The following is a 25,047-nucleotide window of genomic DNA, read 5'->3' on the forward strand; positions in this document are numbered from 1 at the left end:
TAGCTCCGTACGTAGATGAAATTATTGGGGATCATCAGTGTGATTTTAGGCGTAATAGATCGACTATTGATCAGATTTTTTGTATTCGACAGATAATGGAGTAAAAATGGGAGTATAAGGGTACAGTACATCAGTTATTCATAGATTTCAAAAAGGCATATGACTCGATTAAGAGGGAAGTATTATATGATATTCTTATTGAATTTGGTATTCCCAAGAAACTAGTTCGTTTAATTAAAATGTGTCTCAGTGAAACATACAGCAGAGTCCGTATAGGTCAGTTTCTATCTGATGCTTTTCCAATTCACTGCGGGCTAAAGCAGTGAGATGCATTATCACCTTTACTTTTTAACTTCGCTTTAGAATATGCCATTAGGAAAGTTCAGGATAACAGGCAGGGTTTGGAATTGAACGGGTTACAACAGCATCTTGTCTATGCGGATGACTTGAATATGTTAGGAGAAAATCCACAAACGATTATGGAAAACACGGGAATTTTACTGTAAGCAAGTAAAGCGATCGGTTTGGAAGTAAATCCCGAAAAGACAAAGTATATGATTAGACTATGTCTCGTGACCAGAATATTGTACGAAATGGGAATATAAAAATTGGAGATTTATCCTTCGAAGGGGTGGAAAAATCCAAATATATTGGAGCAACAGTAACAAATATAAATGACACTCGGGAGGAAATTAAACGCAGAATAAATATGGGAAATGCGTGTTATTATTCGGTTGAGAAGATTTTATCATCTAGTCTGCTGTCAAAAAATCTGAAAGTTAGAATTTATAAAACAGTTATATTACCGGTTGTTCTGTATGGTTGTGAAACTTGGACTCACTCTGAGAGAGGAACATAGGTTAAGGGTGTTTGAGAATAAGGTGCTTAGGAAAATATTTGGGGCTAAGCGGGATGAAGTTACAGGAGAATGGAGAAAGTTACACAACGCAGAACTGCACGCATTGTATTCTTCACCTGACATAATTAGGAACATTAAATCCAGACGTTTGAGATGGGCAGGGCATGTAGCACGTATGGGCGAATCCAGAAATGCATATAGAGTTTTAGTTGGGAGACCGGAGGGAAAAAGACCTTTGGGGAGGCCGAGACATAGATGGGAGATAATATTAAAATGGATTTGAGGGAGGTGGGATATGATGATAGCGACTGGATTAATCTTGCACAGGATAGGGACCGATGGCGGGCTTATGTGAGGGCGGCAATGAACCTTCGGGTTCCTTAAAAGCCATTTGTAAGTAAGTAAGTATGATGGTCATCTGGATTAGAAATGAGATCATGCTGGGATTTTTCTACGTCGATATCAATCCGTCAATAATATTCTGTTAATGTAATACTATGGGTATTCTTCTTTTTTGGCTTTTTCCCCTTTAGGAGGTTGCTGTTTTTAGTTTCCAAAGCCTACCGTCGTTTCTAGGCAACGGATTTCTGGTTCCATTTACTATGTCCAGGGCCGGGTATTTATGGAGATCTCAAAAATCACGACATAATAGATATACAATAAATTTTTGCTAATCTTTACGAATTAAGTGATTCTGATTAATAATATGCGGATAAAACAATCGCGACAAATCGTGAAATAGAGTTCTAATAGCGAAATATCAACACATTCACGAATTATTACTATTGCGTCGTTTTATAGCGAATTTGATATTCTGATTATTTTCGGATTATTTTCACTTGAATTTGTTATATATCTAAGTAACCTACATTACATGTTATTCCAAGTGTTCTGATTACGTTAGTGAACTCAAAAGACAGAGAATTCAACATTTCACTAATAATTTGAAAGTGTTAATTTGAGGCTTTGCAAGTTTTTTTTTCGTTTTTAGTGAATGTGTGTTAAATACAGTCTCAATCCAACAAATATTGTCTATTGGCCATACCGCACCTCTACCGGAATCCAACGAAACTTTAATGTTAAATATTTTAAAAGTAATACTCATACTGAATTAATACACCAATTCCAAAATAATTGTATTTTGCAAATTTGTCATTAATCTCCGCCAAGATTACAAATCAATCTCCAATAATCTTCGCCGACACCAATATTAAAATACTTACTTACTTACAAATGGCTTTTAAGGAACTCGCAGGTTCATTGCCGCCATCGGTCTCTATCCTGTGCAAGATTAATCCAGTCTCTATCATCATATCCCACCTTCATCAAATCCATTTTAATATTATCTTCCCATCTACGTCTCGGCCTCCCCAAAGGTCTTTTTCTCTCCGGTCTTCCAACTAACACTCTATATGCATTTCTGGATTCGCCCATACGTGCTACATGCCCTGCCCATCTCAAACGTCTGGATTTAATGTTCCTAATTATGTCAGGTGAAGAATACAATGCGTGCAGTTCTGTGTTGTGTAACGTTCTCCATTCTCCTGTAACTTCATCCCTCTTAGCCCCAAATATTTTTCCAAGCACCTTATTCTGAAACACTCTTAACCTCTCTTCCTCTTTCAAAATGAAAGTCCAAGTTTCACAACCATAAAGAACAACCGGTAATATAACTGTTTTATAAATTCTAAATTTCAGATTTTTTTGACAGTAGACTAGATGACAAAAGCTTCTCAACCGAACAATAACTGACATTTCCCATATTTATTCTGCGTTTAATTTCCTCCTGAGTGTCATTTATATTTGTTACTGTTGCTCCAAGATATTTTAAATTTTCCACCTCTTCGAAGGATAAATCTCCAATTTTTATGTTTGCATTTCGTATAATATTCTGGTCACGAGACATAATCATATACTTTGTCTGTTCGGGATTTACTTCCAAACCTATCGCTTTACTTGTTTCAAATAAAATTTTCGTGTTTTCCCTAATTGTTTGTGGATTTTCTCCTAACACATTCACGTCATCCGCATAGACAAGAAGCAGATGTAACCCGTTCAATTCCAAACCCTCTCTGTTATCCTGAACTTTCCTAATGGCATATTCTAGAGCGAAGTTAAAAAGTAAAGGTGATAGTGCATCTCCTTGCTTTAGCCCGCAGTGAATTGGAAAAGCATCAGATAGAAACTAGCCATACGGACTCTGCTGAGATATATTATAATTAATCGAATTAGTTTCTTGGGAATACTAAATTCAATAAGAATATTAATATTAAAACACGCAAATGATAAAATTAATCTCCATAAAGACCTGCCCCTGGCTATGTTCTGAACATGTTATTCAGATATCTCTACGTTTCATGTACAGAGGATCCTCCTATTAAAATTCTATGATGTAAAACGCCTAAATTAACCATAATTTTCTATAAATGGGTAAAAGCTATGTTTCTGCCTTAAAAATGCCTTTTCATTATTCTGAGTATATTTAAATATTAGCCCATTCTATCCTACATTATTTCAATTCTTACTTTGTCTTCCCTTCTAAGTTCTAGACTCTTCTCATACAGTCCACTTCTACTGTTTGAATTTTATTTCTGATTTTAGTTGTTATTGGCCACATTTCCTTTTCATATAGAACAATGTTTTCTTTTATATGAAAAATTATTTTCTTAACTTCTATATTAATGTACCCCGGATTCATTTCACCGGCATTATCATCTTCATCTCATTCAGACGCTAAATAACCTAAGATGTTGATAAAGCGTCGTAATGTAACCTACTAAAATAAAGAAAAATATATTAATGCTGTTATACCATATCAACTCATGTACTGTTTTTGTTACTCTACTTCTCATACCTATTCTAGTCTCAATATGTGTATTACATGTACCCCTTGAAGTTTAGATGGAGCCCATATATTGAAAAGTATTACACTTTCTTATAGTTTCTGTTTCCAATTCTACGTCAGATATTTATCTTCCAACACACATGTATTTTGTTTTATTACAAAAAATGTTTAATCCCCAGCACACATTTTTCTTTCAGTTTTCTTAACATATATTCCATTTCTTCTTCATCTTATGAGAATATAATTTGGTAGTGTGCGAAAAGTAGGGTGTGAAAAGTGAAATAATCTATTTTTTTTTACAATTCCAGAGCATTTTCTTTACCATGTTTCTAGCACTTTTTCCATATACAGTGGAGTCCCTCCGTTGGAAACTTCTAATTTGGAAAGCTAGCAGACTCCTCCCATTACAGGAACACCACTCAATACGTTACTGATCTGTCGATCGCTTTGCTCATGCTCGACGTTGACATCAAGAGATACAGTAAAGAAGAAGGAAATTAATTTTGACTTATGCATGAAGATACAAACTTAAATAAGAATTATTTTAGCATCTAAATATATACACATTCAAATATAAGAAGATTTTTTAACAACAAATACAAATATAAGAGTAAATAATTACAGTGTAACTACTCTAAATGAAATAATTGTTTTAACATTAACGACAAAAATATTTTTAATTTCATAATAATACATTTACTTAGACAAAAAATTAAGTTGAAACGTGTAGGAAATCTGCTGTGTGGTCCCTCCAACGCTTAAAGGCAAGCACATCATCCTCAGTAATACGTAGTATTGAATCAGTAAATAGTGTTTGTACTCACCCTATTGCTTACTCCACATCCTCTGTATACGTGTCATTGGTTCATTGCTCGGAAGTGGTTGTATCGCCGAGATAGGGGCGGGCACAGAAGGCCAGTAACGTATTACACCGTAGTACAAATATATTAAATGACCTTTGATTCGCTATAGTTTTTACACCCGTTTATGAACAAACAAGCGACTCTACTGTACATACTGAAAAGTAATGGTAATAAACCATAACTTTAAGTCCTTTAGCTATTGTCATACAGGGTGTTATTAATTAAAATTAAAATTTGTAATTATGTATTGCAGTAGATTTTCTTTATTTTAAAAGTATTACTTTTCCTTTACATTTATTCGTCTCATTGCTGACCATAACCTAGATCTAGGAATATTGTCTTAGTCTTTTTCGAAATCTGTGAAAGTCAAGTGTGTATGTATATTTTTTACTTATTTTATATTTTGTATTTATTTTACTTATTTTATATTTTGTATTCATTTCACTTATTTTATGTTTTACTTATTTACTTATCTGTCTTACACAATGTACATTAACTCTTCGAAACCGACATCAAGCACTTCTTTCTATCCCTCATCATAGATCGTCTTTATACTCATCTTCCTATACTGTACAAATACCTCGCCTCCGGAATTAGTTACCTAATGACGTCAGGGACTGCCGGATTTTATCACAATTCAAAATTAAATTGGAAAATTTTGTCTTAGTTAATGTTTTTAGGTATTGCTATAAGTATTGATTTGTGTTTTTTTTTCTTTTTCTTTTCAATCTAGATTAAAATTGCAAGTTTCTTGTTTATGTTAGTTAATTAGTTACGATACAATTAATTAATCATTTAAAGTTTGTGTGACTGCAACCTGTGTATATTTTTGTGTGGCTTTACTTTGTTTATAGTGTTTTTTCTCTCTGTCTTTATTTCTTGTGTAGCTTTACTTTGTATATAGTGTATTATTTTTCTGTTTATTTCTATTATTGTATTTGTATTCCTGGTTTTGTGCAAGAGAAGGCCTCATGACCTTAACTACACCTAAATAAATAAATAAATAAATAAATAAATAAATAAATAAATAAGTAAATAAATAAATAAATAAATAAATAAATAAATAAATAAATAAATATATAATCCGAACATGATCTTCCACTCCTAAATCCACTCTGTTCTTCACTTAATTTTATTATTGAATTATTATTGATTTATCTAGAAAAAATCATAACTCGAGTGGGATTTAATTGATTATTACATGATTAGAAGAAATATAACAGATTATAATAAATAAAGTACTCTAATACAATAAAATAGGTAGGCCTATTAATTGACTTACTAAAATTCTATTTCACTAACGTTAGCCCATTAAAACGTTTGAACGGAGCCGCCATTTTCAGTTGACTATCTATGCGGAAAACAAATGACGATCGCGAAGCATGTTTTATAGTAACGTAAAGAATTTGCAGTTTGAAATGTTGGCAAATAAAAAAACAAATGCTAGGAAAGTGATAAAAACAAACGAATGCTAGGTAAGTGATAAAATTGTAGCGATAAATAGCCATGATTGGTCGAAACACGTTCTTTCGTACCGTTTTATTGGTCAAAAGTAGTATGACGTAGTAAAAGTGTAATAGTTACCATAAAATCACCCTCCTAAATATGTCATAACTGTTTTCTGCTGATCAAGTGTGTGTTACTTTTTATATAAGGTGGGTGCTCCTGTTATGGCCATACTCCTGATATGGCCACCCCTCCTATTGTGAGTTAGTTAACCAAAAAATCCGCTAAATTGCAGCAGCATCCAGTGAAAGGGCATCCTGATATGTCACTTGATCGTTTTCCATCCAGTCAGGTTGAGCAATATGGCGTCAGTTGCCTGTTTTGCGGTTTTCATGTGATCCCTTCCTATTTTTCTCTGGTAAGTCTCCTTTGTTTTATGCATGTTTTTCAAAGACTTGTTTCATGAAAACCATCGTACTCCATTCAGTTTTTAACGTTCTGTTGATTGGTGTTGTCGTTGATGGCGTATCTTTTACGAGTTGTTCATAATAAAACGATTTTCGTGAAAGCTTACCTGCTCCTGGTATGGCCATATCAAATGCACCATGGCCATATCAAGTTCATTTCACTTTTATTTTTTCACCTGACAAATTTGCATGCCTTATAGCTGGGATTACGCAAAAATTTTGTATTTTAAGAAAACAACGTAATTTTTATGGAAAAACCTGTTTTGACTGCTCTTTTGAATTATAAAAAAGATTATTAAGTGTCATGTTTATTCATGTTACACCAAAATTATTTAATTTTAACACAACTGCGCTATCAAACTGAAAACAATCACGATTTGTAGAACATGGAACAAGGGTGGCCATATCATGTGCACATGTTCCTGATATGGCCACTAGGTAGACTTTTGGAATTTGGGAATTTTTGGGCAATTAAAGCTACTTTTATGGGGAAAGAAAATTGTTTTAAGAAAGTCCATTAGACTGAGAACGAGTAAGAAAAAAGTGGTTTACATTTTTTTTTCAAAATGGCGACTAGAAAAATTCTCAAACCTTAGCATGGCCATATCAGGGTCACCTACCTTACACGGAAAGTTAGTCACTGAGAAAATGGCTCTGTCTTACTGTAGTAGATGTCCTTTGCATCCTGAAAGACGGCAGCAAGAAGGTCAATGTGATGAGTCTTTTATACAATATTGCTAACAGATTTTCTTTTTCACAGTCTTGTTGTTGGACGCTTATAACACCAAATGCGAGAAATGTACTGACAAGCAGAAGGAACTAATCAGGAAGGCTGTGACACTCAGCATTCAAAAGGTGCCACAGCAATGGGTGAAGATCGTAAAAGCCTTCGATCCTGATGGTTCTCATAAAGAATCTTTCACCAACTTCATGAGAGGAGAATAAACACATCCCCTCTTCAAGTATATGACCAGTGATGATATCAAGCAAAAGGGCTACTACCAGCTATATCCACAGTTTGCAAACGATCAAGAGAAAAGCACCCATCTTCTCACACGTAACTTTTTAAAAAAACTAACTAGAAGTTAATTTACACCACCCTAAAAAAAACATCGATGTTTGTGAAATCGTGACAAAATAATTTGTAAAGTAGGCCTACATTGTGTTTTATTTCAAATAAAGTTATTTTCTTACTATGTCTTTTTTAAACACTATTAACGTTTAAGTAGGACACCTCTGTTTTCCAGTTCCCTTCTACAATGAAATTTACAAATCTCTGCACCATTACTCACTTATGGCACTTTGAGAACCCTGAGGTTCACTGCCGCCCTCACATAAGCCCACCATGGGTCTCTAACCTGAGCAAGATTAATCCAGTCTCTATCATCATATCCCACCTCTCTCAAATCCATTTTAATATTATCCTTCCATCCACGTCTCGGCCTCCCCAAAGGTCTTTTTTCCCTCCGGCCTTGCAACTAACACTTTATATGCATTCCTGGATTCTTCCATATGTGCTACACGCCCTGCCCATCTCAAACGTCTGGATTTAATGTTCCTAATTATGTCACGTGAAGAATACAATACATGCAGTTTTGAGTTGTGTGACTTTCTCCATTCTCCTGTAATTTCATCCCTCTTAGCCCCAAATATTTTAAGAACCTTATTCTCTAACACCTTTAACCTCTGTTCCTCAAAGTGAGAGTCCAAGTTTTACAATCATACAGAACAATCGATAATATAATTGTTTTATAAATTCTAACTTTCAGCTAATTTTAGGGCAGACTGGGTGATAAAAGCTTCTCAACCGAATAATAACAGATGTGACACAACTCTTCATCATACGAACGCACCCACACAACAGGCAGCGAAGTTGAGATAGCACCGAGATCTAGTAGGCTCTGGTTTCAAGTAGCACCGAAACAGCTGTAAGCCACACATGCTTACACAATTAACACGAGTAAGATCGCCATTTCATCAGTTATTTATATTCAAGTGTTAAAAGTTGTGTACGAAAGATTCAATATGGAGATATTTCCCCTATTCTGCGTTTAATTTCTTCTCGAGTGTAATTTGTATTTTGTTACTGTTGCTCCAAGATATTTGAATTTTTCCACCTCTTCAAAGGATAAATTATTTGAATTTTTCCACCTCTTCAAAGGATAAATTTCCAACATTTATATTTCCATTTCGTAGGCGTACTATGTTCTGGCCACGAGATATAACCATATTATTAATATTATTACTATTATTACTATTATTATTATTATTATTATTATTATTATTATTATTATTAACTATAATTATAATATGAGTGAAATTAGTAGTTTAGTTTTTTCCGGGGTTTTCCTTCAACCACGTCCCTCCACGTAGCGGGATTATGTCGCTTCGGTGTGAGTGAATTCATATCCCGCTGTATTCACAACATAATAATTCAGTCGGTTTCGCTTTCGCTGCCGCTCGCGCGTTTCGCGTTGGCGTGAACAGACCTTAATACTGTATATTATAATTAGAGAGAGCATTCGGGGTTTGTAATCCGCAAGGCTAACTGCAACATCGACTATAAGTATGACCTTGAGGCAGCGCAGTCTACTGTTCTTATACAACCGGAAACACAACTAAACTTGGCGATACAATCGTTTGAGGTACACATTTCTGGCGTTCCGTGAATGCACTTTAAAAAAAACCACCTATTGCTTATATTTCACATTATGTACAATTCAATGTGTCACATTATTATAATACACATATTTACAATGAATTTATACAGTTAACCACGTAGAGAAAATGTATATTATCTTACATTGCACCACTAACTTCTGCTTCATGGTTTCACTTGTTGCAATGAACAACAATATACTTCAACAGGGATTAAGAGGTGAACCTCTTACGTTATGCAGTTAGGAAGTGTTTATACTGCGAAAAACTTCTCTCTACAACGCATGATGTGGGGGGGGGGGAGAAAATAAAACAAATGTGATACCTATCAATACATAATTGAGGCGGTAGCCGGAAAAGGGGCCCATAGGTCTATAGGCCCTTTTTCGGGAGAATGTTTAATTCGATTCTCCGTTTTAAAATCTACTTGCTTACATAGTTTCGTTTCAATATCTTGTAAACAGAGGGCAGGATAGCTAATTGAATGAACCCATGCACTCTTGCGTAGTTGTGGAACGCAGCAAACATCAGCCAGCTTGAGGCAGGCACAGTATAATTGTGTTGTGTGTAGCAGTTGTGGCCTGTGTGCGATTTGAGTTGTTTCAAAATGGAAACAAATGAACATAAACGAAAAAAAAAAAAACGGAGGCGAGAGGACATAAAAATCAACTTCAAACGAGAAGACAGAAAAATGAAAAGGCAACGTGGTATTACGTATGTAACTTCAAAAGGTGCTATTGTTGAAGGTAAGTCTTCTGCACCTGTTACCTCCTGCTGCCAAAATAAGTGTTTCTTAAAGTTCACTGCTGATGAACGGAAAGATCTCTTCGAAATATTTTACATTGGACAAACAAAGTTACTGCAGGATGCTACAGTGGCAGGCTGGTTATCAAGAAAAAAAATCTACTAGTCATAAAGTAACAGAAAATCCAAAAGTAAGTCGTGGAAATATATAGACACATTCTTTGCATCGAAATGGTGTTCAGCGAGTGGTGTGTCGTCAAACGATTTTGAAACCGTCCATAATTTCTACCAAAAGACTGAGAGCAATGCAAAGGAAGTGTGTTCAGGATACAAAAGTACGTGTCACTCAAGTGCAAGTCTAATGGGTCATTACTCTGCTCTCCTGGCTGCACCGAAATATTCACATCATTTAATATTTAGAAACAAAGAAAATATGCAGATATCAATGTTTTTAAGGACATTACTCCTCGCAATGCCGCAAAGTCTCCACTTAATCCACAAAAGCAAATTATGTACGTGCCCTCTTCAAATACATGGACACAGAAAGCTGCTGCTGACTTAACAACATTATTGAAGGGAGCAAAGTTGGATTGAGAGAAAATATCAATCAAGGCGATTCTCAAAGTTTTTATTTTTTATTTTATTGGGTTATTTTACGACGCTGTATCAACATCTAGGTTATTTAGCGTCTGAATGAAATGAAGGTGATAATGTCGGTGAAATGAGTCCGGGGTCCAACACCGAAAGTTACCCAGCATTTACTCGTATTGGGTTGAGGGAAAACCCCGGAAAAAACCTCAACCAGGTAACTTGCCCCGACCGGGATTCGAACCCGGGCCACCTGGTTTCGCGGCCAGACGCGCTGACCGTTACTCCACAGGTGTGGACATTCTCAAAGCGAGTGCGAGTCCAGCCAGGATGTGCACTAAAGTGTAAACTGCAATCTGAAGGTAAACTTTGAAGTGAGTGTGAATCCATTCTGGATTAATACTAAATATCCTGTAATCTATATTCAGTATCCAACAGATATTCTTTATTTTCACGTATATGGTACAATTTATGACGTAACTATGAGATATATGTAATAAATATAATTTCATTAAAATTATTATGAACTTATAAACCTCTGTCATGGGCGCTGTTCAATGCTGATGTTTAATTTCTACTAAAATATAATCATATTGAAAGCATTTTGATAAAATAAACTTGTTCTATTGAAAAAGGCCCTATAAAAATTTCATTAAAATATATTTTTTATTAACACTATTGAAGTCGGAATGCATTATTTAACAAAAACATGTAGACAAATATTATTGTAACAGTATGCAAATTGTTATTTTGATAAAAGTGCATTCAAATCGCAATGGAATACAAATAAATCTTTCAATCTTTGTTTTCTCGAAACATGACTTTTGCTTATGAACCCTTTTTCAGGCTACCGCCTCAATTATTTTAATCTATTTTGCAACACAATATTCAATATAAATTCTTAAAATTACGGAACAAAAAAGATAAAATCAAGGAAACTAGATTTATGTGTATAATAAAAGTATTCTCCTCTCGCTAAAATTGTCCTTAGAAGTGTTGAGATGTGAACTCTTCACCAAATAACTGCAGCTTCAAATTGATACTTTTTTTCTTTTCTTCATATCTTACCGCTGTTTGGTATAAACGTAAATAAATGCTACGAAATTAAGTAAAGAAGTACGAAAGGATGAGAAGAATTACGGTGAGAAATAAAGAAATGCTGTACATAGATTAGATGTACGAATAAAGAAATGAAAACTGAGAGAGGAAATTAAAAAAAAACAGTGTGAAACTTACAGCAGAGGTCGTATAGGCCAGCGTCTGTCTGATACTTTTCCAATTCACTGCGGGCTAAAGCAAGTAGATGCACTATCACCTTTACTTTTTAACTTTGCTCTAGAATATGCCATTAGGAAAGTTCAGGATAATAGACAGGGTTTGGAATTGAAAGGGTTACATCAGTTTCTTGTCTATGCGGATGACGTAAATATGTTAGGAGAAAATCCACCAACGATTAGGGAAAACACGGAAATTTTACTTGAAACAAATAAAGCGATAGGTTTGGAAGTAAATCCTGAAAAGACAAAGTATATGATTATGTCTCGTGACCAGAATATTGTACGAAATGGAAATATAAAAATTGGAGATTTATCGTTCAAAGAAGTGGAAAAATTCAAATATCTTGGAGCAACAGTGACAAACATAAATGATACTCGGGAGGAAATTAAACTCAGAATAAATATGGGAAATGCCTGTTATTATTCGGTTGAGAAGCTTTTGTCATCTAGTCTGCTGTGAAGAAATCTGAAATTTAGAATTTATAAAACAATTATATTACCGGTTGTTCTGTATGGCTGTGAAACTTGGACTCTCACTTTGAGAGAGGAACAGAGATTAAGGGTGTTTGAGAATAAGGTTCTTAGGAAAATATTTGGGCCTAAGAAGGATGAAGTTACAGGAGAATGGAGAAAGTTACACAACGCAGAGCTGCACGCATTGTATATTCTTCACCTGACATAATTAGGAACATAAAATCCAGACGTTTGAGATGGGCAGGACATGTAGCACGTATGGGCGAATCCAGAAATGCATATAGAGTGTTAGTTGGGAGGCCGGAGGGAAAAAGACCTTTGGGGAGGCCGAGACTGAAGATGGGAAGATAATATTAAAATGGATTTGAGGGAGGTGGTATATGATGATAGAGACTGGATTAATCTTACACAGGATAGGGACCGATGGCGAACTTATGTGTGAACGGCAATGAACCTTCGGGTTCCTTAAAAGCCATTTGTAAGTTGTAAGTTTTTATAATAATAATAATAATAATAATAATAATAATAATAATAATAATAATAATAATAATAATAATAATAATATATTATCCTCCCATCTATGTTTCGGTAAAATTATTATTATTATTATTATTATTATTATTATTATTATTATTATTATTATTCATGGGTATTGATGCAATTAAAATAATGTAGTGATGAGTTGCGTAAAATGTAATTGAAGGAAAAACAAAAGTAGATATTGTAAAAGAAAATTTTAAACTGCAATAGTTACCAACAATTGAGCCGTTCAGAGCAAAAGTGGTGTAAGTCAAAATTGGGTAATGAGCTTTAAAGTACAAATCCTGTAAAATACAGCACAAAGTAGCAATTAATATGTTCTCCTTGCTATCAACTGACTGCTAATAGTTTAAATAAATTGAATATTAATTGCTACTTTGCGCTGTATTTTACAGAATGTTTACTTTAACCCTCATTACCTATTTTTGACTTACACCACTTCTGCTCTGAACGGCTCAATTATAACAAAATAAATGTCAGCATTTTTCAATACCTATTAAGTGGGATGTGTACCCCTTGAGGCAACCTCACGTACCCCTGGGGATACGCGTACCATAGATTGAATATTACCACAGTCTAGTATATAAAGTCACGAAGCTCAATACGTAGTAAATATGGATCCATAGATAGTTGCTAACCACTAGGATCGCTAATATCGCCTCATTACAGACAATGCAAAACATTACCGGCACAGTCTATTGTTCCTAGTACCCTCACAACTCAAGCTTCGTGACTGTATATACTAGACTGCGATACCACTGAGTCTACCCATCCATTGCTGAAAATGGCTCACAATAAAATTGTTACAGTGACGACTTCTTTATTTTGAGGTTATGTAAGCAACATTTACAACGTCTTGTTTCTTTTGATTGTGCGTGTGAGGAACGGAGGAATGAGAATCTGCCCACAGGCATGATAGTTCAGTGCAGTTCGACGAACGATGTAGTTTAAATAGTGGGCAGGGAGTCCGCGGAGCTCAGAATCGCCAAGATGAAAGCCCTGGTCGCTCTCACGGTCGCCTGCCTCCTCTTTGCTGTGGCCGCTACTGAGTCCCTCGAAGATGTCGATCTGGACGTTTTCTTCCAGGACCCCCAGAGGGTTAAGGCGTACGGGAATTGTCTCTTGGATGAATCCACTTGCAATGACAAACTGAGAGTCTACAGATGTAAGTACTATACACCATTTTTCAACAAGTGAAATAGATCTATGAAATTATTAAACTTTTCCATACTAATATTAAAACTTTACGCAAGAACAACGTAATCACATATCATAAACTTACGGCCGCTTTCAGCAACCATGGCTGAAGAATGCAAAATGCTAAGGACCACCAAAGAAATAATTTTCATTTCATTAACGTTCCTAAGGCGAGACATTAAATTAACGTTTAAGGGGAGACACCAATGAAAATCATGAAGATTTTCCAAACAAAAGTTTATTGGCTATTTTACTTGTTTAGAATCTATATTTTCATACTCCAAATGAATTTAGTTCAATAATTCTGATTAGAAATATGTTTAAAAATGTTTAAATTAAAGCTGTAAGGGTGTTTTATCAGCTGTTAAAATTATTTTTTTGTTCTTACAAATTTCTGATTACAAATCTAGTAACTTTTAGTTCTAAAGTTGGCCCTCTGAAGTTATTAGATGAATATAGTAGAGGAGAATTTTAATTTCCATAAATATTCATTTTACTTTCAAATCCATTTTTCCGTAAGTTTATTTTTCTTGATTCAACACAAACTTTTTTATGCCAAATATTAATCAAGGTGGATGAAATTTTTACTGCAAGTATTTATGAGATAGCTGCATGTTTACTTTGTGAGAAATGCTGCTAGTTCGTTTTATTAATATTTTTTTTCACGAATTATAGGAAAAATAACATTTGTAAAATTTCAAACAATTTTTTCAAAGTGAATAAATGAGATATTTCATAAAATGAATGTATAGAAATGTTTCTCTACGTCTTGTGAAAGCAACAAATAAAAGAAGGTTAAAAATTGAGATGTTCTACTAAAAGCTTGGATTTGAAAATATTTCTAAAAAGAACAGAAAGAAAAATCGAGAGCCAAAAATATTTGGAAATTCACAATTTTGATTCTGTTAGTTAATAATAATAAACACGCTCTCTTAATTTTGTTAAAAAAATTATTATAAAAAAGTTGTCATTTTTAGTGGAGTCTCCCCTTAAATTTAAAAATGAGATTTCGATCCATTAATTCAGTTCACTATCCCCATATCGTGAAGAAATAAGAGGTTTTGAAAATAAATTTTACTACTGCACAAATCGTCACCGAAATTACCTGATTATTATTATTATTATTATTATTATTATTATTATTATTATTATTATTTCACATATTAAATGGAACTCATTACGTGAAACTCCAGACTCCAGAAATAATAACGGCAACAATATGTAGATTTGAACTGCGTGTAACTGCGATTTAAAATTTAATTTTTTTAAGTCTGGTGATTCTGATTGAGTACTTCACTGTCTTATTCATTCGTGGCGAGAAATGTCAAGAAGACAGCTAACAGGAGGATACTACCGCAATAATAAAGAATAAGACATTCTAAGATACTGATGACTAGACCACTCAGAAATCTGAAAATATGCATGCAACCTTGCAGTAAAAACTTTTGAAATATACACTGAACATTTAAATATATGCAGTAAAAATAAACTTTCGAGATTCATTTCGTTTAATAATATGATATAAATAAAAATAGTAATTGAAAGAAATAATAATCATCAAGTCATCATTTTTATTAAATCTATTTCTATATAAATGTATTAATTACTCTTTTTAGATACTTTTTTGAATTGGAATATTTTTAACATTATAACTTTCCTGCTTTTTAGTTTTCTTTGAAATTTATTGTAATTATTATGGTGACTATTACACTCTTACTACGTCATACTACTTTTGACCAATAAAACGGTACGAAAGGACGTATTTCAACCAATCATGGCTGCTTTTCGCACAATTTTATCGCGTCCCTAGCACTTGTTTAATTTTATCGCGTCCCTAGCATTTGTTTCTTTGTTTGCCAACATTTGAAACTGCGCTGGTCTGGACGTCAAAAAAAAAAAAAAAAAAAAAAAAATATATATATATATATATATATATATATATATATAAAATTACAAACCACTCCAGCCGATGCACAGCAGTTTCAAATATGACTTGCATTGGCATTCAAGAACAAGAATTAATAAAAATCACTGATCATACCTATGCATCTTCTGAAATCCGATTTACAAATAAACGAAGAGCACCATTCGGAAATCCTGAATTAGTTGAATACACCATGTAGGTCTAAATCAACGAGTTCCACTTCTATTACGCACACGTCCAATATAACATCAATTGAACCACCAACCACATTCAAATTTGAAAATTGTACATTCAATAATTATTTGAAAATTGTACATTCAATAATTATTCCTTTTAAAATTATTCATGTTCATTTTTTATGTCGTCGTCAATTAAAACTTTTCTAACACTTGTGTATATTAGTTAGGTTATGTTATAGCTTCTGCTATATGATATAATGGATAGTCACGTATCAGAGATTGTTTAATATTAAGATTTATTGAAAATCATCTGTCAAGTGACGTTGATTACTGGGATTCGGATAATTGAAGTGGAATGTTGCATTTTAATAAAAATGAAACTGAATAAACAAAGCCTTCTTGACTAGTAACATTGCCATCGTGTATAATAGATCGATAACTTCTCGACGAGAAGGCATTGCCATCTAGCATGCATCTAGCGCAATATTTGTAATGTTGAGATGGTACAATAATACATTTGAAGACAGTTGTATTTTCGTAAGTCAATTAATATTTTATTGTATTGGAGTACTTCGTTACTTCTAATCTTTATATACTTTCTTCTAATCGTGTAATAGTCAATTAAATCCCACTCGAGTTTTGATTTTCTCTAGATAAATCAAAACGTCTAGTGAGATTACTGTTGATAAACAACCAACGTTTTCTCCATATTCTCTACTGTGTAACTTCTCCTTTTATCTGTCAACAATTAGTTTAAATACCTAGAACTATCTCTTGACATCACATGCTGAGGTTGGTGCCAGCTTGTATGGTTAGTTTTGTAGTAAAACTTGTTGAAACTAAAATTTACACCCCACGCGACTTGATTGTTACAGGTATTTAAATACATTCAGTTTTGTTTCTATGGAATCAGAGCGCTCTAGCAGGATTGTTATCGGAGTAATTTCAATTTCTCAGCATAATTGACTTCATTATCGCAGGTGTCTAAACCACATGTTAATAGAAAACGACCTAACTTACACACTATAAAAGTGTCGTCATCGCTGCAATTTCATTCTAAACAGTGATTAACCAATTATTAATTTTATTTCTTACATAATTATTTTTATTTCTTGGAAATAATTCTTATTTTTATCAGAGAGAAATTTTGAAATCCGATAATAAATCGTGGAAAACAAGAAAAGATGTTAATATAAGCATTTAAATATGCAAAATAAAAATATATATGCATTTCTTTGATTTTTATTGGGTTATTTTACGACGCTGTGTCAGCATCTCAGGTTATTTAGCGTCTGAATGTAATGAAGGTGATAATGCCGGTGAAATGAGTCCGGTGTCCAGCGCCGAAATTTACCCAGCATTTGCTCGTATTGGGTAGAGGGAAAACTCCGGAAATAACCTCAAACAGGTAACTTGCCCCGACCTGGATTCGAATCCGCACAATCTGTTTCGTCGTCAAACACTCTAACCGTTACTGCACAGATGTAGACTAAATGCATTTAAAAGAGAAAACCTCGAAGTATGCATTTATGCGAAACAAAACTGCCTTCATTCGAACGTAAAATTCATGATCGGCACAGATCCATTTTTACTTTCTCAATATGCCAAATCAATAAAAAAAAAATGCAATAGCATGAAGTTCCGCGATCTACTGATGCTTTACATCAGTGGTCGTCAGCACTCGCTGAAATGTGCAAAGGGTAAGCGGTGCTAACCCGTGTGCACTGTCGTGCAACAGGGAGAGATAGAGAGCATACCCGCTAGCAGCTACGGAGTGCACCCTAGTGCACTGCGTTTTCCGCGGGTAAGAGAGACTGGCCCCAGCGTGCTCTGTGCTGACGACCCCTGCCTTACATGATAATTTTCCATACCACTTCTACATAATTCTACTATAATTGATTCACTAAATATGAAAAGGGAATAAGTCACAGTTTTGCCAAAAATGAGTTAAGACTGTAGCCATACTAATTTCGGTATGCTCTTTCATTCTGCATGAAAAGGGAACAGGTCCCACATCTCCTTAGTTTAGATTTCAACACTTTAGTTTTCATGTTTACTTTGAAAAGGAGCTTAGTCCACGACTTGTTCCCTTCTCATAAGGTATTCAAGTTTGTTGTTCCTGCCATCTGGAGGAAAAATATGTATCACGAGTAAAATGGCGTCAAACGATGAAAATAGTACTTCTTCACGTCCTGTAAAACGCAAGAAAGGTGTTGTAAACCGTGATCACTACAAGGAAAATTGAATAAAAATGGCTAGGTCAGGGGTTTATAATATGTAAACCCTGCCGCCACCGGTGCGATTCTTTCTCCTATAATATTAAGTTGTTACCATAACAGATGTATTCTGTAGGACCAAAAAAATATTAATCTTTAGGCCTACGTAGATTCTTCGAGCAACAGTACATATTACTGTACAGCTTACTGTGCATATTACTGTGGAATCCCGGCCACTAAGTCACTCAACTGAGTGCGCTCCTTGTATAATGACAGTTAATTAATATAAAAAAATGTCAGCATACATGCCCAACTTGGAGTCAGGCCACGAAGGGAAAAATACTGGAGGAGAGGGGGTTCGATCCGGTGCTGCGGATTGAACTTCGGCGTAGCTCAATGGTGAGAGCGCTTGGTACGTAGAACGAAGGATCCGGGTTTGATCCCGGCGCTGGAGCGAATTTTTTTTCTCTAATATTAATTGAATAATGGAGATAACGATACATTTTGTTTAATATTTGTGCAATATATTTCGTTAGATATGAAAAGGGAACAAGTCCCGACACAAAAATTGTTTGGTTTATATAATAACCGAAAGCTTTCAATGTCTCTATGTGCTACACTCTACTACTGTTCATAAATTGGTATACAATTTGATTTGAATAATGGAGATAACTTAATATTTTTTGCAATATATTTCGTTAGATATGAAAAGGGAACAAGTCCCCACACAAAGTTTTTTTAGTTTATGTAATAACCGAAAGCTTTCAATGTCTCTATGTGCTACAATCTACTATTGTTCATAAATTGGTATACAATAAAGCTTTTGATTTGAATAATGGAGATAACTTAATATTTTTTACAATATATTTCGTTAGATATGAAGGAGGAACAAGTCCACACCGAAAAATTGTTTCTTTAGGGCAGAATAAATGTAGAAATTTACGTTTTTTTTACATAAATATCTTATGTGATCATGATTGGTTCATAGAAATATTTTCGATGCAATTTGTTTATATTTCGTTGTGTGCGGAAGTTATTTGTGTTTTTCTTAAAAGTAACTGAAGGTGACTTATTCCCTTTTCGAATTTAGTGATTCAATTGTTTATACTACTTTTACTTTGTATTTGTATCAAACAACTTATACAGGAGTTAGATCTGCGGTAGCGCGTCTGCCTACAGACTAGCCGGGCCGAGTTCGATTCCCGATGGGGTAGAGATTTTCATGTACCTCAGGACTAGGAGAGATGGCGGTGCACAACTTCTAATCACTAAATTGTGCACCGATATGCCTGGGTTAAATCCAAAATCTCTCCTCAGTGCAAAGGAAGAGAAGGCATATGTCACTGTTGATACTGATTCGTCCGTCAGATGGGTATGTTAAGCCTGGCAGCCCCCTTGATGCTATCCGACAAGAGTAGGCTACATGCCGGCACCGGGTTTCCCCTTCTCCCTTCCTCATCATCCTCACCCATTCCCTGCCACTACACCTACACTTACACACTCACCCTAGTATACGACATAACTCTTCACAGATACATCATGCATACCTTGGCCTGCCGAAGTGGTGTGCAACTTCAAAATGGGTCACAGTCCTGCCATCTATCCGCAATAAGCGGAATCGGAATCACGCAAATGAAGTGGGTATGCATTAGATACACACTTGTACAACGTATACCACTGAACTATTTTTTTTTTAAGTTTACTTGTATACACTTTAACATCTGCGGTCATATCGCGTGCTTAGGACCTGTGTGTATATCAGTAGGTCGTGTTTACTGTTATTGAGTTCCTGTTTCTGTGGTATGTTGTAAATAGTTTGTGCACAAGTAACTGATTTTAGATTACGATTAATGTTTATGATATTGATGATTGAGGCGGTGATTAATCATAACATGTAAATTTCCAATCCGGCATTTGCTTTTATCACTGATGGAAACCATGGAAAACCCCAGTCAGGTTGATCGGGCACGGGGTTTGAAGCCAGGGCCCCCCGAATCAGAGTCTCAAACGCTATAGTCCGAGTCAACTCGGTTATTGAACTATTGCTTTCATATATTCTACTGGAATTTTTATTACTACAAAAAATTTGTTTTATTACTATACATAGTGGGTTTATGGTTTTATTACTGCAATAAATTGTGTATAACTGCACACTAAAAAAACGTAGCTAACGAGAAAAACAGATTACAGCTCGAAATTGGAAAACCAATGCTAATGATCAGTGAAAATAATTTTTATCATTCATTATTTACATTGTAATAAAATAATTTAGGCCTACTTCAGTTTTGTAACAGGAAGATAATATGTTTCATATGTTATACATAATAACAAATAATTGATTTTGTGATATATAGTGTCGGATAAAAATGGATAATTCATTTTATTTTATTGACGACACTTGAACAAAGGAATAGGATGACATGATTTAAATATTACTAATGGATTCGATTTGTTTAATATTTTGTAATAGTGAAAATGCATTATAGGTTTGTAAGTTCTCAATTACTTTAATATGAAAGGGGGGGATCTACTTACTTTCAAAACCGTTGCAATACATAGCGGAAAATATAACTTCTTTCTTGTCTTAAACTGAAAAGTAATTTAGACTACTTATTACACATTTCCGCTTAAAATAAATTAAGTACATGCTTCTTTCTTCTTTATTTTTATTATAACTATTAGAGACTGATTAATAGGGTTGAACAAGTGAACGGACGCCACTGCCACCACCTGATTCCTCCCCCCCCCCCCAAATCCTGCTGCACAGTTGATGTCCAAGGGATAGAACTGAGCAGCGAGCAAACTGTGCCTGCACCATAGTGCACTGCAAATGACGATTCCTGCTCTAGAGAGACTATATTTTAGAATGTACGTTTTCACGGCCCGAGTCTGTGATGCAGGTTTTCCGTGCTGAGATGACGTGGTCTACCAGTAGATCATGGCATTTTAACTCGAAAAATCTTCATCACAGAGACTGTACTTTCTTTGCGATGCATCATTATTTGGACTTATCTTGAAAAACAGAAATCAAAACTAAAACAAAAAAAGTTTGAAACAGAAGCTGATCGTTGATGGAATGGCACACGCCCGCGCAAACACAATTAATAAGGAAATGATAGAAGAGGAGACTTGGATTCGATGCCTTGATACAAGCCCGCCGTACAAAACCACTCCACAAGCAGCCCGGCCCGGCCAGTGCAGTGACGTCACGCGCTTGTTTCGTGCAATACTGTCAAACCCAGTGCGGTGCAGTGCAGATGCCGTTGTGCAGGTCTCTGTTACATATACAGGGACATCATTTTATTTTTACTAACATTATTAATATTAATCTGGCTATACCTTTCTATTAACGATTGAAACAGGAAACACCGTTTGCTACCCCTTCCACGACTGGAGTTCGATGCTACTGGCGTAAAATACAAATCACTTTACTAGGTATAGGAGGGAAGAAAAGTAGTTCATCCAATTATGTAAACTAGGAAATATCACAATTTTTGAGTTTGATAATTTTCATTAGGCTTTTGTTTAATCAAAAATACAGTACTGTATTACCACTTAGTGTTTTTACTCACCAACTGAGCTATCCATTCGAACGTATTAATTATGCAATGTATATTGTACTTTACAGCACATTAGCGTACAATATAGAGAATGAAGTTAAACTGAACAGTAATCATAATATGGATATTTAAACACATTTTTTAAAATGGTGGCCGTTCATTTCGATACAGGCTTCAGTTCTTTTGTGCATATTATCACACTATAGACTATTGTACCTAATTCCAATTACCAGTTTCGTTCTTCGTACGAGTAGGCCTAACTCATGTTGAAATAATTCTGTACCTACTCTATAACAGATTACGTACCTTAGGTACTGTAAATTCAATCTTTACTTCTGCCCGATCCGAAAAGATAAAATTACTCAGAAATGCTATCTACTGTCCGTTCAAGTTGTTTTGTCGCAGGGTCGTAGAAAGGGGTGTGAATCACATGACAGTTAATTACTTAACGAGGCCCTTTTATTTAAGTTATTTTAAACACTTTTATAATATTACGTAGACGTCCAATTCCTAACAGAAATTAATGTATTCAGAAAAGAGCTAAAACAGCCCAGCTACTATAATTTACATTGGGGGAACAGAAGCAGGTGGGGAAAACCGGGATGCGACGTAGGCAAACGGACGACAGTACCTGTGCGAAAATATGATTCAATATTGAAAGCTCTTTCGTCACTGGAGAACGCGAACATATTTCTGGAACGTACTATACTCCTAACTCAGTACTGCTTACGCGCCCTCGGCTCTGTGTCGTGAACGGTTGGAAGTTTACTAGTAGAAGGGGTGGGAGTGAAGTACATTCAAAAACTCAGGTACAATAAAAATTGAAGTAAAAATAAAATGATGTCCCTGTATAATATGTAAACACATAGATACATAGATTATATAGTGTATATATATATATATATATGTATATATATATATATATATACATTACAGATAGACAAGAGAAAATAGATAGATTAGGCTTATGGTTAACAAATGTTTTCATCATGTTTATAAGACGGTAGTCCACAATCAATTTCATTCCGTTTCTTTGCCTTTTCTGGAAACCTCGTAATTGTCAAAACAGCCCTTTGTGAAAAATGTTACGGTGAGCCTATGGCTTGTCGGTTATTAGTTTCATTTGTACGTTTAAATTATGTTTGTGTTGCAAGTATTTCACAATAATAATAATAAAGAATAACGGCGCACATATGTGCATTTGGTAATATATCAGTTTTTGGAATAATGCATGAGCAAGTCTGTTCTCTTCTGACATTTTCTGAAATGGTATCGTTCACACGGATCACCACATAACACGCATGTACACTCCACTGAGGGTTCGTGGAACCCTCGTCGTGCGTAAAGCTTATTTCACAATGGATTCATTTATGTTATCAGTTAGACGTTCTTTTCAAAAGTACTACATTGATGGGTATGTACTGCAAAGAGACGCCTAAATACAGAAAATGCATGTCCATACGAAATGTGTCATAAAAATCTGCTTCCAAAAACCTATCAAAATCTTAATTTCAGTAGCCGTTTTGTGATACTGATGGAAAAGATATCATTGTTATAATTCTCCGTAATCCTTCACTTTTCATCAGCTTCATTTGTTGTTGTTTAGTGAACTGTCCGAAGACAGGTCTCAACCTCACCATTTATGAGACAACTAGGCCAGGCGATAATGGGTTAGGGTGGCCAGTTTATTTCCCCATCCATTACATACATCGCCGACTAGCTACACATTACATAGTCAGACTTCAGTTGATACAAACAATAATTTTTTCTCTGACACATATCGACAAGTAAGATGTACTGCCTGATAATAGATGTACATATCAGCCAGACCCTCAATCAGAGGACAGCTTCACTTGTAGACCAAAAATAAACATTCTTACACGATCATCTCAATCATACTGGTTTACTATTGGACGATTCTAGCTAATTATGAAGTTACTGTGTTGTCTTCATTAGAAAAACATTGGAATATTATTGAAATACTAAGTAGGCGCGGAGAAAGATTCGACATCTGACATTATTAAAGAGCGTGAAATGGAATGTTTAGAGACAGAGCGTGAAATTGCAGCTATAGGTATCCTACAAACAAAACTCAGCTCGGACTCCTCGCGGCGCGCATGCTATACCCCTCTTACTCCTCTGCAGTAGGCTTGAGAGCATGCTGGAAACGGAAGCATACGTCATCTGCGGAGACAGTCACGCCGCTGGTTTCTGCGCACCGAGTTTTCCTTGTTGGATGCCTATAACAGTATTCCTCTTCATTCACCCCGATGACCGACGCCTACGCATGCAATTATACAAGAAATCTCATCTAGAGTTCATAAAACCACATGCCATTCAATCTCATAATACTCTGTACTGAACAAATGCTTCAGCATGTCAAGATCATGAATATTTTATACAGAATTGCTAACAGTAGAATATGTTATTTTTGCAGCGTGGTTGGTGCAAGCGTATGAAGACCAATGCAGCAAATGTACCGAGAGGCAGAAGTTTCTGGTCAGGAAGGCTGTGACAATCAGCAGGGAAAAGACGCCCGAGATTTGGACTAAGATACCGAAACTGTACGATCCTGATGGAACTCGTACAGAGAAGTTCGAGGAGTTCATGAAAGGACACTGAATAAACATGGACAAGGAGAACAATCCCAAACTCCACCCCTCTTAATGAATACATTGGAAACTCATATTAAACATAAAATATTTCAATCATCGCCAAACATTAGCCTGTAATTGATATAGATTTGTAATGGAAATTACGATTTAAAATGGCTGTAATGTGTCTTTTGTTTTATGTTAAATAAAACTACTTTCATTTTATTTTATATCTTTATGGCAAATGATTTACTATAGATTTATACTTCCTATTTCCCTCCTCAAGATAATTCTGCAGTACTAAAAATGAGTTACGAGCAGTCATATCATTCAATGATAGCGTGTGGTTTGAAGACATGTGATTGTGATTTTGTGGCTGTAATAGAATTGTCACTGGTTTCGACTGTGACTATAGTTCCAAAATCACAGCTCCGAGAAATCGCCATCTCAGACCGATACGTGATGTACGGGTATGACAGCTCCAGTGTCCAGACAACACCAAGTCGGAACATTAACTTGTACAACATATCTGGGATCTAATTGACTATCGTTCAGTTCTAGAGGTAAACGAGGGCAACTCTGACACTGAAGCTATTAGCCTAGATCATATTGCTCT

At 35.0% G+C, this 25,047-nt stretch overlaps 2 protein-coding genes across 2 annotated transcripts in view; both read left to right on the forward strand.

The window, feature by feature from the left end:
• The window catches only part of LOC138708940 (ejaculatory bulb-specific protein 3-like), a 41,370-nt gene extending 33,694 nt beyond the window's left edge, over positions 1-7,676 (forward strand). The window contains exon 3 of the mRNA XM_069839322.1: positions 7,241-7,676. Within this exon, the coding sequence (XP_069695423.1) occupies positions 7,241-7,425 (185 nt within the window). The 3' untranslated portion in view covers positions 7,426-7,676. The remainder of the gene's footprint in view (positions 1-7,240) is intronic.
• A 6,042-nt stretch (positions 7,677-13,718) lies between these two features.
• Positions 13,719-24,661, forward strand: LOC138708941 (allergen Tha p 1-like). The gene is made up of 2 exons (XM_069839323.1): positions 13,719-13,926; positions 24,275-24,661. The coding sequence occupies exons 1-2, from the start codon at positions 13,752-13,754 to the stop codon at positions 24,457-24,459; spliced, it is 360 nt and encodes a 119-aa protein (XP_069695424.1). The 5' UTR covers positions 13,719-13,751; the 3' UTR covers positions 24,460-24,661.
• Positions 24,662-25,047: the final 386 nt, after the last annotated feature.

This window comes from Periplaneta americana, chromosome 11, assembly GCF_040183065.1.
Source record: "Periplaneta americana isolate PAMFEO1 chromosome 11, P.americana_PAMFEO1_priV1, whole genome shotgun sequence".
NCBI classification, from domain to species: Eukaryota; Metazoa; Arthropoda; class Insecta; order Blattodea; family Blattidae; genus Periplaneta; species Periplaneta americana.

Bases quoted from the DNA above. Each gene is read 5' to 3' on its own strand.
- LOC138708941 (XM_069839323.1), top strand. From the start codon at position 13,752: ATGAAAGCCCTGGTCGCTCTCACGGTCGCCTGCCTCCTCTTTGCTGTG. The intron at 13,927-24,274 runs GTAAGTACTATA...TTATTTTTGCAG, and splicing joins CAAACTGAGAGTCTACAGAT to CGTGGTTGGTGCAAGCGTAT.